Genomic DNA, 16,832 nt, shown 5'->3' with positions numbered 1-16,832 from the left:
CCTTACATAGATCATTTTGTCCTCTAACTATGAAACTTACCAGTATTTTTTAAAAGACTGCTATTTAAAGCATGCAGGTGGGGGATGAAGGAGTGAGACAGAAGATAGGGAGGAAGGTACACAAAGAAAATATTTTTCTTGATTTTCTTTTTTTCAAAATGGGAAAAGAGATTGCTCAATATGTTCGGAAGGGGCTTCCCTGGTGGCGCAGCCGTTAAGAATCTGCCTGCCAATGCAGGGGACACGGGTTCGAGCCCTGGTACAGGAAGATCCCACATGCCACGGAGCAACTAAGCCCATGCACCACAACTACTGAGTCTGCGCTCTAGAGCCCGCGAGCCACAACTACTGAAGCCCGTAGGCCTAGAGCCCGTGCTCCGCAACAAGAGAAGCCACCACGATGAGAAGCCTGTGCACTGCAACGAAGAGTAGCCCCCGCTCGCCGCAACTAGAGAAAGCCCGCGTGCAGCAACAAAGACCCAATGCAGCCAAAAATAAAATAAATAAATAAATAAATAAATTTATAAAAAAAAAAAGTTCGGAAAAAAGAACATCTGTAAATTAATACAGTATTAAATACTAGTATATATATTTTCATTCAATTATAAGAGATTGGTCATTAATTTGTATATGCTATCTAAGAAACTGGTTATGAACAGCAAAAATATTAATAAGTTTTCTTTAATGAAGAAGAGAAAGAGTAGTAAGAAAAATGGATATATTGTTTTTATATACTAGGCTTAATCTTATTTAAGCCTTTTAAAAAGCAACTCTCATGAATTAAGGCTAAAAGATGGATTTTAAAGAAAAGATTACCATTTGGTGCAGTGGGAGGTGACCAGACACCGTAATATTTTGGCAAATATTTTCGTAGCTCTAAAAGAACACCATCAGTACAATCAGCAGCATAAACCTGAAACAAAGAGAAACATAATATTTTCATGTTAGTTTCTTATAATGCTTTATTTATAATTGCCCCATACATTTCTCAAATAACACACTACTGTTGAATCATAATTTATCTGGTATGAGTTTTAACTGTAAGTAAATCTGGGGAAAAAAAAAAAGATTACTATCTGTCTTCAATGAAAAACCATGTACTGTTTAGAGCACATTCTTCTTGGTTATGTAATTCTAGCCTTTCACTGTCCTTGAACTATTTTACAACAAAGTAAGTTGTAGATAACTCTCAGCAAATGCAAAAGAATTCTCGCCCATAGACATGAAAATAAATTCTGGCCAGAGGAGGGTCAAATGACTTCCCTCCAACCCCCCTGAAAGGGGAGAGTTTACAGCGTTCCTATGTACACTCATTTCACCTTCCCTTTATGCCAAATAAATTTGTGCTTCTTTGAGTTCTCTTTTGAGCCAGTTTTAAATCTGCCTAATTCCCTCATTAAATGATGAATTTAACAAAATCTTTACCATGTATTTATTTTATATCTGTAAGGAAACTGTGATTTTACCTCAAAAAAAAAGTATCGTTTAACTCAATGCAAGCCTAACTATTATTGCTCATTTAATTCTTTGATTTATAACCAGTAATAATTCTAGAAAAGACTAGAAATATCCAGATATCCTGGAACTAGATTCTTAACTTTTTTCCTAGAAAAGGAGAGAAAATATTTTTGTTTTAAAAACAACTTGTAAGACATCTTATCCCATTAACTCTTGCCAAATAAGGTCTACCTAATTATCCAAAACCACTTAAGTTTACTCATGTAAAATGCTCATGAAATCTCAGTATCAGAATTCTATGTGTCACACCACATTTATGTCAAGTAGTTACATACAACGTAATTCTACAGAATAAACTCAAGTATGGCAGAAACTCACTAAATATCCACATGATACATTGTATTTCCCAGGTTCCCCTATTGAAATATAAGCAGAAATGATATTAGTCACTTCTGGGCCAAGGTAATTAAGAGCAGGGTGTACCTTATCATCCCTCTGTTCCTGGCACAATGAGAGTGAGGGCACAGAGTGTTCATGATGACCTAACAACAAGATGGAGGAGCCAAGTATATCTCTATGTACTTACCTAAAGAAGTCTATGATATATATATAAGTGAAAAGATAAAAACTGGATGAGTAGAAAGGTAAACTTTCTCTTCTTACTTTAAATATTTTTTTAAAGTAGTAAGACTGGTATTTACTGCAATATGTCAAGCAAGATTAACCTAAAAAGCTTTCTACCTAGAAATGTAGGATAAAATATAACAAATATTTTCTTAAACGCATAACTGAGCTCCCAAGGTTAAAAAGGAAATTCATAGGGATCTAAAATAAAGAGGAAACCCAAAGTGCTAAGCTGAGCAGTGATGTTGGGCTCACAGAGGTCCACTCTGAAGACTTGAACCAAAGGATAGCTGAACTTAAGGACTAGTCATAGATGAGGATAGAGCTAATATACTGAAACAAGGAGAGTAAATAAAGAATGTTTTGGTCAAGCTGATAGAGAAAAAGAGAAAAACAGCAAGTAAACAATATCAGGAATTAAAAGGGAGTCATAACTAAACTAGCATAGCATTTTAAAAAATACTATGAAGAACTCTGCCAGGTGGGTAATTATATAAAACTATAATCTGTATTTTACTATCACATTAACAAAGAAAAAATCAAGACATTTAAGAAACTGAATCATTAGTTTAAAAATACATCCCTTGGGGAAGGGTAAGCTGGGACTAAGTGAGAAAGTAGCACTGACATATACGCACTACCAGATGTAAAGTAGATCGAAGCAGCAGCATTGCACAGGGAGATCAGCTCAGTGCTTTGTGACCACCTAGAGGGGTGGGATAGGGAGGGTGGGAGGGAGGTGCAAGAGGGAGGGGATATGGGGATATACGTATACATATAGCTGATTCACTTTGTTATACAGCAGAAACTAACTCAATATTGTAAAGCAATTATACTCCAATAAAGATGTTTAAAAAAAAAGAAATATATATATATATATATATATACACACACACACACACACATCCCTTCCAAGGAAAGAATGAGAGAAAAAAAGATGGATGGAAAGGAGGAAAGGAAGAAAAAGAGACAACAGGCCACTCTGATGAATTCATAGGTTAAGTTTTATCAAGCCTTTAAGGAACAAAATCCTTATCTGATACAAATTCTTCCACAAAATAGAGAAAGAAATGCTTCTCAACTCATTTTATGACGCTAAAAGAAACTTGATATCAAAACCAGGCAAGGACAATATGTGAAGAAATAATAGTCCAATCTCACTTATGAGTATAGCTGGAAAAAAAATCTTAAATAAAACACTAGCAAACAAAATCCAGTAACGCATATTATTAAAAAACAAATTAAAAAAGACATGTCCAAGTAGGTTTTATTTCAAAAATGAAAGGTAGTGTAATGTTAGAAATCTATTATGGCATTTACCACGTTAACAGATTAAAAGAGGAAACTCATATGACCTTTTCAATAGATACAGAAAGGCAGCTGAAAAATATTCAATACCCATTCGTATTTTGAATTGTTTCTTGAAATAAAAATAGGAAGGATGTTATGTATCTTCTTCTCCTTCTCCAAGAAGCTCATATGAATCGACTGCATCAAGGAGGGTTCCTTGCCCTCTTGCCATTGTCTCTTCCTGGTACAAGAGACTGGAGGGTAGGAGAAGACTTGAGGTCAGCTTATTTACTTCTCTAGTTCCCTCCTTGTCAGTTCAAGTCCTCTCATAAAGTTACCTTCCCTGAGTTCCAGCAAGCACTCCCTCTCCTTGCCGATTAGGCCCAGGGATGGTATGGCATTATCTCTTGCAGGTGGCCTTAAACTCTGACTACAGTCCTTTTATTAAACTGACAGAGTGCACCATTTGTTCCTTGACAGAATCTTGACTCACAAAGAAAGCAATTTCCTTAACCTGGGGAGAAGCACCTCTCAAAAACTTAGATTGAAAGTCATGCTTTAAAGGGGAAATGTTAGAAGCAGTTCTACTAAATGAGAGGAAGATGCCCCCACCATTGCTTCAATTAGGCACTGAACTAAAGTCCCTGACTGCAAGGGATGCGGGTTTGATCCCTGGTCGGGGAACTAAGATCCCACATGCCTCGCAGGGCGGGCAAAAAAAAAAAAAGAGTTCAGCAAGATTACTATATATACGAACACTATACAAATATCTATTTCATTCTTGTGTATTAGCAATCGTTGGAAAACTTAATTCAAAAAAATACTATTTACAATAGAAACAAAAAATAAGGTACCTAGAATAAATCCAACAAATTATGTGCAAGACTTTTACAGAGTAAATATAAAATACTTTCCTCAAAAAAGAAGCAGTGTTAGCAGTTAAAAGCATATTCTAGAGATAAGACTGCCTATGTTCAAATGCAGGGGCCATGATTAATTGTTTGAATGATCTTGGTCAAATTATTTAAACTAATTATGCCTTAGTATAAAATGAGGATAAGAATAGTACCTAACTCACAGGTTGTTGTTAAATGAGCTAATGGTGGTAAAGCATTATAGCAGTACTTGTTTTTTGTTTTGGTTTGCATCGTTTTTTTACTTGCACTAAATTTAAGAGCTAAAGTTATAAAATTCTTAGAAGAAAATATAAGCATAAACCTTCATGACCTTAAATATGACACAAAGTCTATGCTTCGAAGGACACTAACAAGAAAGTGAAAAGATAACCCAAAGAACAGGAGGAAATATTTACAAATCACATATTTGATACAGGATTTGTATATAAAATATGGAAAAAAGGTAAAGACAACCCAATGAAAAAATGAGCAAAAGATCTAACTAGATGTTACTCCAGAGAAGATACACACATGGCCAGTAAGTACATGAAAAGATGTTCAACATCATTAGCCATCAGGGAAATGAAAATCAAAACAAACCACAATAAGATTAACACTTCATACTCACTTGAATGCCCATTAAAAAAAACAAAAAACAAAAAACTAACAAGTGTTGGTGAGGATATGGAGTAACCGGAACCCTCATACATCAGTGGTGAAAATGTAAAATAGTGCAGCCACTTTGGGAAACACTTCTGACAGTTCCTCAAGTAGTTAAGTGTAGAATTACTATATGACCCAGCAATTCCACTCCTGGGTATATATCTAAAAGAACTGGAAACAGGTACTCGAACAAATACTTATACATAAATGTTCATAAAAGCACTATCTATGAAAGCCAAAAGATGGAAACAATCCAAATGTCCTTCAGTGGGTAAATAGATAAACAAAATGTGGTATGTAAGTATAATGGAGTATTACTCAGCCATAAAAAGGAACAGAGTACTAATGCATACCACAAACCTGAAAAACATGCTCAACAAAAGAGGCTAGACACAAAAAGTCATATGTTGTGAAACTCTTAATTATACAAAATACCCTGAATAGGTAAGTCCATAGAAAGCAGATTGGTGGTTGGCAGGGATTGGGGGGAGGGAGGAAGAGGGCATCATGGCTTAATGGGTACAGGGTTTTCTTTCATGTGATAAAAATGTTCTGTAACTGATAGAAGTGGCAGTTGCAAAACACTGTGAATGTTCTGAAAAGTACTCCTAGCACACCACTGTAAAGCAATTATACTCCAATAAAGATATTAAATAAATAAATAAGTTTAACAAAAAGTACTCCTAGTAATATGGTTAATTAGATGTTACGTGCCCCCCTTCACCCCTACCCTCCTTTGGAGTTGCACAGTACACATTAGCACATTCAAGGCTCTAAGAAATCCTGTAGTAAAAAAACACCTATTTAAACTCAGCATTTCTGAGAAATACAGTCTCTCAGCTAAGCATTTTTCAAAATGTAGGTCACAACCCATCAATTGAAATCAATTTAGTAGATCAAATCTTTAAAAAATGAAGAAGAATAGAAAATACTAGAATGCATCGGTAAAGATAAGCATTGTATTTCTTGAAGCTTTTGTTTCAGTCACATACACAGTATACTAAGACATGCCGTCAAATGTATTTTTTACTGAGTCATCACCAGAAGACTATGAAAAACACTCTGAATACAACAAAACAAATCTTACCTCACTTACCATATTATAGAATTCCAGCTCTCTTGGACCCCTTGGAGGTGGCTGCAACTGTTTCAGAACTGTGCCATCTGGATGTTGCAGTATACCTACAGAACAGAAGTCACATATTTTAAAATGGTTTAAATAATAGTGTATCTTGCATCATAGATTTGTTCCTAAAGTTAGAGATAAACCACTTTCATAAATTTAAGGGATTCCTTATACTTATTTCAGAAATTTTAACATTCAACCAACATATTTCAGTGCTTATTATATGCAAAGCACCAGAACACAAATTCTGAACAGCTTGGTTTTATTGTCTCCAACCACTGTTTCCCTTGTAGCCCCCTCAGACTTTCTAATAAATAGAACACATGTAAATTTTTACAGAAATTCTTCAGTAATAGACTTTCCAGGAGATGTTAATTTATAGTTAAATAAGAAGCAAGTTAAAAGCAGTAGCATAAATTGATCCCCCTTTTAATAAGCAAACAAAAAAATGTTAACAATGGTTCTATATGAATTTCCTACTTTGTAGTCTTTTTGTTTCTCTCATCTGTTATAAGAAAGCAACTAAAATTTTTCCTGATTCAGATGCACTGTGTACAGCTGTACAGATAGCATGAGGGCACCTAGGCAATGGGAAAAGTGGGGGCTGAAATCAGGGGCCAAGCCTGGAGCAGGAAGGGGTAACTTTTTATAATATGTCCACTCAAAGGGAAAAACTTTTTCTAAAGTCATCATATATATATACTAGCACTGCCCCTGTCACTATGCCATGAAGATTCATTCCCAAGTTTATATGTTAAAATCTTAAATTTTCAGATATTGAGATTTCATAAAATCACACTAGTTAGAACACAACATAGCTCAAATAAATCTATTTACAATTTTGGTAAAATACACCACTTAAGTTTCTATTTCTTTTGGCAATGCCAGGAATTTTTAATCATGACAAAAATGCAGAGTTTAATCAACAGAGGCAGAAAGTACCAACTTAAGAGAAACAGTAATCAAGTTTATTTGTTTTAAGTCCTAGTTATAGACTAGAAGGAAGGTAAACATTAATTCATATGGATAAGATTGGTTGGTAGGGGTTTTTGGGACTTCAAGAAGCAGTCTAATATAGCTAAAAGTTACTAAAGAGAAATTCTATTCCCAAAGGCTGGGATGCAGAACAAGAAAGGCCTTCACTCCCATGGTAATAGACATTTTCAATAGGCTAATGAAGAATGGTAGATGTAAAAACTCCTTGATGAACAGAACTGTGGTTGGGGGTGGGGGGGGGGGGATGGAGCATTCATAAGTGAGAAGAGAACCATGAAGCTTCCCTACCTTGGGGCAGACACCTCATCTAGAGACAGGTGAACCTGCCATTAGACAAATATTTTAGCAGGCAAGCAGAAATCAGCCAGACTGTAGACAACAGTGGGGGGTAGCAGGATGGATTAGAGACAATAGTCCTAACACAAAAATAGATTGCTTGGTCCAGCAATTCTCCCACACTACTCACTCTGCAAAACACCCCCTCCAAGTTTTCAGAGAAAGCAGACATGGAGTAGAAGATAGTAATACCAGACATTCTCCCAGTGAATGAATTCCAGGATCTAAAAGTAAACCAATAGTACCTTATACTGCAGCCAAATACCTCACAGCCAAAAAACAGTCATGATAAGAAAGGAAGCATCTTGGAAGGCTGAACGAATACCAGATGAACTGAATCTAAGACTGCAGCCCACACCAGCTCAATTAAATTCAAGGGGGAATATGATTTATCAGCCCCTCACCCTAAACAGAGGGAAGGGCTTATACTCTATGTGGAGCAAAACAAAACAAAAACAAAACAAAAAATAGTACACTTCAGGGGACTTCCCTGGTGGTCTAGTGGTAAAGAATCCACCTTCCAATGCAGGGGATGCGGGTTCGATCCCTGGTCAGGGAACTAAGATCCCACATGCCGTGGGGCAACTAAGCCCTCGAGCCACAACTACAGAGCCCCCGTGCTCTGGAGCCCGCGTGCCACAACTGGAGAGAGAAAACCCACACGCCACAACTAGAAAGAAACCCTCCCGCCACAATGAAGATCCCGTGTGCCGCAACTAAGACCAGACACAGCCAAAAATAAAGATAAATAATAATAACCTTTAAAAAATAATAATAAATAAATAAATATTCCAAAATGAGTAAATATACTCATGTCTGGGGAGACAGTTCTCTGTGAGAAAAAAGGGAGATATGAATACAGAACAGGGGGAGGTAAAGAACCCTGTGATATTAGATTTTAATTATAGGTATGAATATGAACTCTATTTTTTAAGAATATGAAATTATTTATTTCTTAATTGCTGAAAGGACAAACAGCAACCACACTAAAGGAGCAATGAATACACCTGTTGCCCAGATCTTGGTTTTTCAATACCATTTACCCCCAAAGTAACTAGGTTCTTGAGGAAGATAGTGGTTCATTCTAGGACTGGGACAGGGAAAGTACAAGATGAACATGGGACATCTTTTTATGCCACAATGTGAGAAAATGCTTTAAAAGAAAATATGGAAATGTTAAAAAGGCACAGGAGGGACTTCCCTGGTGATTCAGTGGGTAAGACAGCCAAAATAAATAAATAAATAACTATTTAAAAAAAAAAAAAAAAAGGCACAGGAGCCAGCTTGAAGAAGCTCCCACTGCCGAAGTCTGGGACAAGTGAGCATCAAAATAAGTAGCAACAATAATGGATAAGACCCATTCACTGAAGTTTGAAAAATCCATTACTCCATCCTACTAATTAAAGAGAGAGAGAGACAGAGAGAGACAGAGACAGAGACAGAGAGGAGGGAAATCTATATTCCTTATAGAAGAATGCCAAAAAAAAAAAAAAAATAGCGACTTCCCTGGCAGTCCAGTGGTTAAGACTCTGCGCTTCCACTGCAGGGGGCACAGGTTTGATCCCTCGTCCCGGAACCAAGATCCTGCCTGCCATGATGTGCGGCCAAAAAAAAAAAAAGAAGAATGACAACTAACAAATGTAGTAGGAATAAGAGAGTTAGAACATTACCATTTTCCAACTAACAGTAATTAGTGAGTTGGTCAAATACCATCAATGGGTGCTTACAACATTTGATGAAAACTTTGATGAGAAACGTGATATTTTAACAGTCTCAAAATATTCCTCTCAAATTATTTACTTACAATAGGAAAAATAAAACTTCACAGTGGAAAAATCTGGCAGATATCATTTAATCAGGTGATCAGTTATTGGGTTGGCCAAAAGGTTCGTTCGGTTTTTTCCGTAAGCTGGCTCTAGTAGCACTTAGTTGTCTTTAACTTCATTCGAAACAATTTTGTTAGATTATATTGTGACAGCTGTCATATCAGCGTAGACTAAAAATAAACTTATCAAAATTGGTGAATTTTTGTGTAGCCATTTTAATAGTGAAGATGGAAGAAAAAAAGCAACATTTTTGGCATATTATGCTTTATTATTCCAAGAAAGGTAAAAACGCAACTGAAATGCAAAAAAAGATTTGTGCAGTGTATGGAGAAGGTTCTGTCACTGACCAAACGTGCCAAAAGTGGTTTGCAAAGTTTCGTGCTGGCGATTTCTCACTGGACGATGCTCCACGGTCAGGCAGACCAGTTGAAATTGATAGTGATTAATCAAATCGAGACATTAATTGAGAACAATCGACGTTATACCACGTGGTAGATAGCCGACATACTCAAAATATACAAATCAAGGGTTGAAAATCATTTGCACCAGCTTGGTTATGTTAATCGCTTTGATGTTTGGATTCCACATAAATTAAGCGAAAAAAACCTTCTTTCCACATGCGATTCTCTACTTAAACATAACGAAAACGTTCCGTTTTTAAAACAAATTGTTACGGGTGATGAAACATGGATACTGTACAATAATGTGTAACTGAAGAGACTGTGGGGCAAGCGAAATGAAGCACCACCAACCACACCAAAGGCTGGTCTTCATCCAAAGAAGGTGATGTTGTGTATATGGTGGGATTGGAAGGGAGTCCTCTATTATGAGCTCTTTCCGGAAAACCAAACGATTAATCACAAGAAGTACTGCTCCCAATTAGACCAACTGAAAGCAGCACTCGACGAAAAGCATCTGGAATTAGTCAACAGAAAACACATAATCTTCCATCAGGATAATGCAAAACCGCATGTTTCTTTGATGACCAGGCAAAAACTGTTACAGCTTGGCTGGGAAGTTCTGATTCATCTGCCATATTCACCAGAAATTGCACCTTTGGATTTCCATTTATTTCGGTCTTTACAAAATTCTCTTAATGGGAAAAATTTCAATTCCCTGGAAGACTGTAAAAGGCACCTGGAACAGTTCTTTGCTCAAAAAGATAAAAAGTTTTGGGAAGATGGAATTAAGAAGTTGCCTGAAAAATGGCAGAAGGTTATTAGAAGAAAATGGTGAATACAATGTTCAATAAAGTTCTTGGTGAAAATGAAAAATGTGTCTTTTGTTTTTCCTTAAAAACCAAAGGAACTTTTTGGCCATCCCAATATATCACCAGTAATGCAACTGACATCCTGTGCTTTATGATATGATGCCTCAAGAAAACAATATAATTCATAAGTATTCTTACCAAAAATGCATTCATCTGATTCTAAGCATGAGGAAATAATTAGACAAACTTAAAGAATATTCTAAAAAGCCAAATGCCTATACTCTTCAAATATTTCATAGTTATGAAACATAAAGAAAAAATTTAAAAACTGCTCCATATGACAGGCAACTAAAGGCTCATAATAACTAAATGCAATGTATATAGCCTTAGAAGGGGAAAAACTGTTATAAAGAATATTAGGGGAAAATTGCTATAAAGAATACTATAGGAATAATGGCAAAAGCCAAATGGAAATATTCTGGAATTGATAATTTTACCATAGTTAGGTAAGAAAATATTCTTATTTTGAGAAGATACACAATTATTTAGAGGAAAGGGGTCATGATGCCTGCAATTTTTTTAAAATGGTTCTGTAAAATCATTACCATATGCAGAGAGTAATAAAGCAAATGTGGCAAAACATTAATAAAGGTAAATCTAGATGAATGGTAATATATTCATTCATTCATTCATTCATTCAGTTCATTGTACTATACTTGCAACTTTTCTAAGTTTGAAATGTTCCCACACACACAAATTCTTTAAAAAGGAAGCATGATTTACAGTAGCATCAAATACCTAGAGAAAATCTAGTGTAAGACCTTTACACTGAAAACTATGTCTAAGAGAATTAAAGAAGGCCTAAATAAATGGAGAGATAGACCATATTCAAATACTGGAAGACTCAGGATTATAAGGAAATCAAATCTCACCAAAGCAATCTATAGATTAAAAGCAGACACAAAATCTTATCAGGTTTCTTGGGGAAAATGGCTAGTTGATTTAAAATCTATACAGAAATGCAAAGGGCCAGAAATAGTCAAGATAATCTTGAAAAAAAAAGTGGGATGTTTATTCTACCATACATCAATACTTATTATACAGCAGCTTAAATTAAGACAATGAGGTATTATTGCTAGGATAAACAAATCAGTGAAACAAAAGTCCAAAAGGAAACGCAGGAAATTGAAATAACTGGGGTATATGCACAATACAGTACAAATGAGCTGTAAGAAACAATGAGGAAGCACTCTATGAACTGATAATACTGATTTCTAGGAGATGGTAAGTTTAAAAAGCAACGTCCAAAACAGTATATATAGCATACCACTTTTTGTGTCAGAAAGAAGGGAAAATGAGAAAACTTACAGAGATCTGCTTATTTCTGCAACAAGAAACTCAGAAAGGATAAATCAGAAAACAATGAAATTGGTTACCTACAAGGGATGCTGAGAAATGGGATGGAGTGATAGGGAATAGAGTGACACTTCTGATATACCTTTTTGTAAAGTTTTGACTTTTGGAAGCATAGTAATTTTATAACCATTCAAAAATATTGATATATCACTGAAGGAAGGGAACTGAATTTAAACAGAAACAAATGAATCCAACTGTATTTCAAATGAATAATATTACCATTGAGAAGAGGGGGTAAAAATAACCACACACACCAAAAAAATCCTAATCCAAATAACTTTTGAAGAGTTTCCAACCACATACCTTCAGTAAAAGGGAATCTCATCTTGCACTCTTTATTCTAGGTTTGTTTTCTAGAGTAGTATGGGTATAGAAATCCTGAAGATTATAGGATTAAGAAAAAAAAATTAATATTGATGGGAGCCAGGTTCTCACTGAGGCAAATGGGAAACAAATTTAGAAATCAGGAAAAGGAAAACAACTCTGTGGAGTTGGAATGAAACTGGAAGTATCAGTATGTACTTACGATTTCTAAAATATTTATACATACTTTTTAGTTACGGGTATTGAAAAGACCTGGAAGCAATAACACCCTAGTGGCAATGAGCAAACCTGCACCCAGATCTTGGTTTCTAAATACCATTTCCCACTAAAAATGAACCAGGGCTCCTTAGAGAAAATGGCTGGTTCCAGAGCTGGGAAGGGAAGGCACGAGATAAGGCAAAAATAACTTGTGACAGAAAGGAAGGAAGTGCTCCCAACTGGCCAAATCTAGGACAATTGGGACAGCAAAATAAACAAGCTCTATAATGGGTTATGACACTTTATAAAATAAGAATCCACGACTCCAAAGTGATCATAAAAAAGAACACATATGCATAGTAGTAATGGAGAGCTATTTCTTTTTTTTTTCCTTTTCTTACAAAGTCAATTATACTTCAATAAATAAAATATTGACTATATTCCCTGTGTTGTACATAACATCCTTGTAACTTATTTTATACCTCATAGTTTGTAGTTTGTACCTCTTAATCCCCTTCACCTATTTTGCTCCTCCCACTGCCCCTCCCCTCTAGTAACCATTAGTTTGTTCTCTGTATCTGTGAGTGGAAGGCTTTTTTTTTTTTCTTCCTCTCTGAGGGCTATTTCTTACAACAGAATGCTGACTGTTAAAATAGAGGGAGTGGTAGAATTGGAAAAATCACAATTTTTCAACTATCAGAGTAAAGGCTGCTTCAGGCAAGAATCATCAATAGATGTCTAATCTAGGGGTAAAGTATGAGGATCCCAATATCTGCATGACCTTAAGTCATCTCTCCGTAGACAGCTTATTATTGCAAGGTGGAAAATATTAACTACGTAGTAGAGAAGCCAGACCACACTTGGACCAGATGATCAAGTTAATATCACTAATAATGGGCAGATAGACACTGTGGACTTTAGACGTGATACCCTAAGAAGGACAAGCTTTTATAATGTTCCAGCCAGAAACGTATCACCTGAATCTCATCATAAGAACCCATCAGAAATCCAAATTAAACAATATTTTATAAAATAACTAGCCTGTACTCTTCAAAATTGATATCATAAAAAAAAAAACACAAAGAAAGGCTGAGAAACTTACAAATTAAAGAATTCCAAGAGACATGACAACTAAATGCAACAAATGATCCTGGACTAGTTCCTATGCCAAAAAAACCAAATATGATAAAAGACATTATTGGAAGAGTTGACAAAATCAGAATATGGACTACAGATTAAAGCATTGTATCACGGTTAAATTTTCCATATTTGATAAATGTGCTGTGGGTACAGAAATACACACTAAAGTACATTCTTAGGAAATACTCGCTGAGGTATTACTGTGTAAAGGGGCATGATATATACAACCTACTCTCAAATAGTTCAGAAAAAAACAAATTATGTATGTATCAATATATAGAGAGAGCTAACTTCAAGGAACAAGTTAACTAACAATTTAATGGGTAGAAAGGCACGCAACTGACACATCATTAACCCCTAATTTTGAAAAAGAGAAAAGGAGTAGGTAAAGATCAAAGTAGTGGGAAATGTTGTTCTTTCGGAAATAACATACATTCAATCTCATCCATTTTCAAAAATCCTTGTTTGAGTGGTTTTCTACAAGCACAATACACGGTGGGAAAAAAACAGTGCTCTGAAGCAGGACCCTTGGTTTCCAGATTCTACACACAGTAGCTTTGTGACTTTAGGCTTGTCACTTAACCAGCCTTGGCTTCAGTAACCTCGCCTAAAAATGTCAGTATTATCTTACCAGCCTAAACCGGAATCATCTTATCAGCACAAACCAAATTGTCCTCAATGGTTTCCAGGTCTAAGATCCGCGTAACTCACATACGCCTCCATCTGATTCCCCAAGTAATCATGGCCTAGGAACCAGTGTAAGCCAGGTGAATTCCAGTTTCTAAACCGAACTTTTACATCACCAAGAGAATAAAAAGGCCCTGGATTGTGCTTTAAACGCCGTGACTCAAAAAATGTACTACACAGACCATGACACAATCTTATAAAGATGATCAAGAATAACTGCTTGTCTTATCTGTGTACCATCCTAGTACAATAGTAGGGTGTATTTCCTAACGTGAATCCGAGTTTCAGCATTCCTGAAACCACGCCTCCCGGAGAAATCCAGGAGATATCAGAAAAACCTCTCAAGGGGGCGCAGAGAGATCCCGGATAAACCAGGACAAGCTTCCAAAACCAAAACCAAAACCCAAACAAACAAACATTTTAAAACAAAAAACAAAAAAACACTTGTTTCTTCCCCTCCAGCTATGCAGCTGCACCCAAAAGAGAAGCACTAGATTAGCATCATCTGCATTTCATTCCTTTTCTTTTGCAATACTAGCTGCCCGCCTATAATAAACAGACCTTGTGCTCAGGGGAGAATTTACTTCCCCGTCCAGTAAAAACGAAGTTCCTTATTTTCACTAACAACGAAAGCCGTCTTCAATCAATACCCACCCTCCCTGCGGAGACCAGACACTCCTCTCCCCGCCACCTCCTGCTGCCCGCCTGACGCCCCACACCCCAGAAATCGTACCACTTTTCGAGCCCCTGCTGCACGGGTCGCGAAGCTCTGGGGGAAAGCGGAAGAGACCGGGGGTGCGGCGTACACACCCGGAGGGGCGTCCGGCCCGGCCAGCGGGCCCCAGGCTACCTCGACCGGCCCGGGGCTCGCGTAAGGCGGAAGGGGTGCGGCGAGCTCCGCGCCACCCCCACTTACCCACTTTGTCCTTCCCGTACATGTGCCCGGCCACCTGATGCGAGAGGGGCACGCAGCCGTTGAGGAAGCGGAGCCTGCCGCCCGCCGGCTTCGGGGTGCCCTCGCGGGCGGTCTCGCCCGCCGGTGGGGTCCGCATTTCTGGGGGGCCGGGCGCCTCAAGCCGGAGAGGGGATGGCGGCTCCGTTGCCATAACGGAGAGCTGAAGCGGCAGCAGCAGCGAGAGCAGGGAAGAAAATAAGGCGGAGGGAGGGGACGCCGGAGAACCCGGGGGTCGCTCAGGCTCGGCCGCGAGGAGGCCCGGGGGTTCCTGCGGCTGGTGCCCTCTGTGGCCCGAGGAGGGGGCCCATGACGCCGCGAAGGCGCGGGCTCTGCCCTGCCCAACTCTCGGCGGAGCGCGTCTCCCGGCTCCCGGCTCTCGCTGCTCAGCCGCCGCGGCCGCCGACCCGGGCGCAGCCCAGGAGACTGACCCCAGCGGATAAGCGGCGGCGGCGGTGGCGCCCCGCGCTCCCTGGGGCCTTGACGGCGACGGCGGCCCCACCTCCCGTGCCCCCGCCCCCTCCCGCCGTCCTCCAGTCCCCTTAGCTGCCGCGCGCGCGTCAGCGCCGCCAGCACCGCCGCCTCCGCCGCGAGCTTCCTACTGCGCGACCCGCGGCCGCCGCCGCTACTGAGCATGCCCAGAGGCCGCCAGACGGGACCCCCGCGGCAGGGCGCGCGCTGGGCGCTGCCGGGGCGCGGAAGGCGACCTGGATGAGGTGACCACGCTCACGACTCTTCTCATTCCCACCCGGTTGGCCTTACCGTGCCGCCAGGGCTGGTGTGCCTTCATTCATTCAGTGCGCGCTTCAGCGCTTCTCGGGGTTAAGCTCAAAAAGACATCAGGGGCTCTCAGTTGTGAGGGGCAGTCAGTCACGCGTTAGGAGAGTTGGGAGGCAGTAGCGGTGCCCAGGGAGGCTTGGAAGACCACCCTTTAACTGCAATCACCTCCCTCCTCCAACTCCCACCCTGCACAGATACAACAGGAGTAAAAACAGGCAGCTTCTTAGAAGACGCACCTCCAAAACATCCTTCAAGTAATCCTATCCCCCCTCCCCAAATTGCTGCCCCTAAACAGCTAATTAAAAAAATTTGAAACCGACACTGATTTCAGACTGTAGAAGATAGGGAATAATCTTAATTTTTTTTAAAGTGAGCACATTTTTTTTAAAGAAATGAGCCGTTTTTTTCTCTCTCCCACTCGACCCTTATCGCAAGTTCCAAGGTGATCAAGAAGAATTGGGTGGAAGGCAGAGAAAGGGGATGCACGCTGCGAGCGAGGGTAAGATTCTGGGATGGGACACCACAGTTGGTTCCTGTGTCCGGCATTTCAAGTGAAGACTGAACCTGGCCTTGCAGGTACCAGACTAAGCAAGAAAATTTTGGGTAAAACCTTTGATAACTGATTATGGAAAGTGTTATAGCAGCACACACCCTCTGCCCCCATAAATCCGCACACCTGGGAGAGACGTAAAACCTGATCCGGATTCCTTATTCCGAAGGCCCGTCCGCTGGGCTCCAGGACCAAGCCCCTCAGGATTGCGCAAACTCAGTTGCTACCTCTCTTGGTCTTTTCCTCCTCCCACCTCTTACGGCTGTCAAAATCCGGACTTAGGACTTACTAAAGGCCCGGAACGGAGCTTCGCGCATGCTCAGCATCAGCCCGGCTGCTTAATACACACGTGCTTATGGC

General features: G+C 39.1%; 1 protein-coding gene across 2 annotated transcripts in view; it reads right to left on the bottom strand.

Moving 5' to 3' along the window:
* IPMK (inositol polyphosphate multikinase) overlaps nucleotides 1-15,621 on the bottom strand; it is a 37,970-nt gene extending 22,349 nt beyond the window's left edge. The window contains exons 1-3 of one of the 2 annotated variants that reach the window (XM_068548107.1): nucleotides 15,107-15,621; nucleotides 6,019-6,113; nucleotides 817-913 (exon numbers count right to left, since the gene is read on the bottom strand). In XM_068548107.1, coding sequence (XP_068404208.1) covers nucleotides 817-913; nucleotides 6,019-6,113; nucleotides 15,107-15,296 — 382 coding nt within the window. In that variant the 5' untranslated portion in view covers nucleotides 15,297-15,621. The remainder of the gene's footprint in view (nucleotides 1-816; nucleotides 914-6,018; nucleotides 6,114-15,106) is intronic. The other variant, XM_068548109.1, reaches the window with a different exon arrangement.
* Between the last annotated feature and the right edge of the window lie 1,211 nt (nucleotides 15,622-16,832).

The sequence above is a fragment of the Eschrichtius robustus genome, chromosome 7, assembly GCF_028021215.1.
Source record: "Eschrichtius robustus isolate mEscRob2 chromosome 7, mEscRob2.pri, whole genome shotgun sequence".
Classification (NCBI taxonomy): Eukaryota; Metazoa; Chordata; class Mammalia; order Artiodactyla; family Eschrichtiidae; genus Eschrichtius; species Eschrichtius robustus.
The sequence above is the reverse complement of the archived record's forward strand: the minus strand, read 5'-3'. Positions and strand labels throughout refer to the sequence as shown.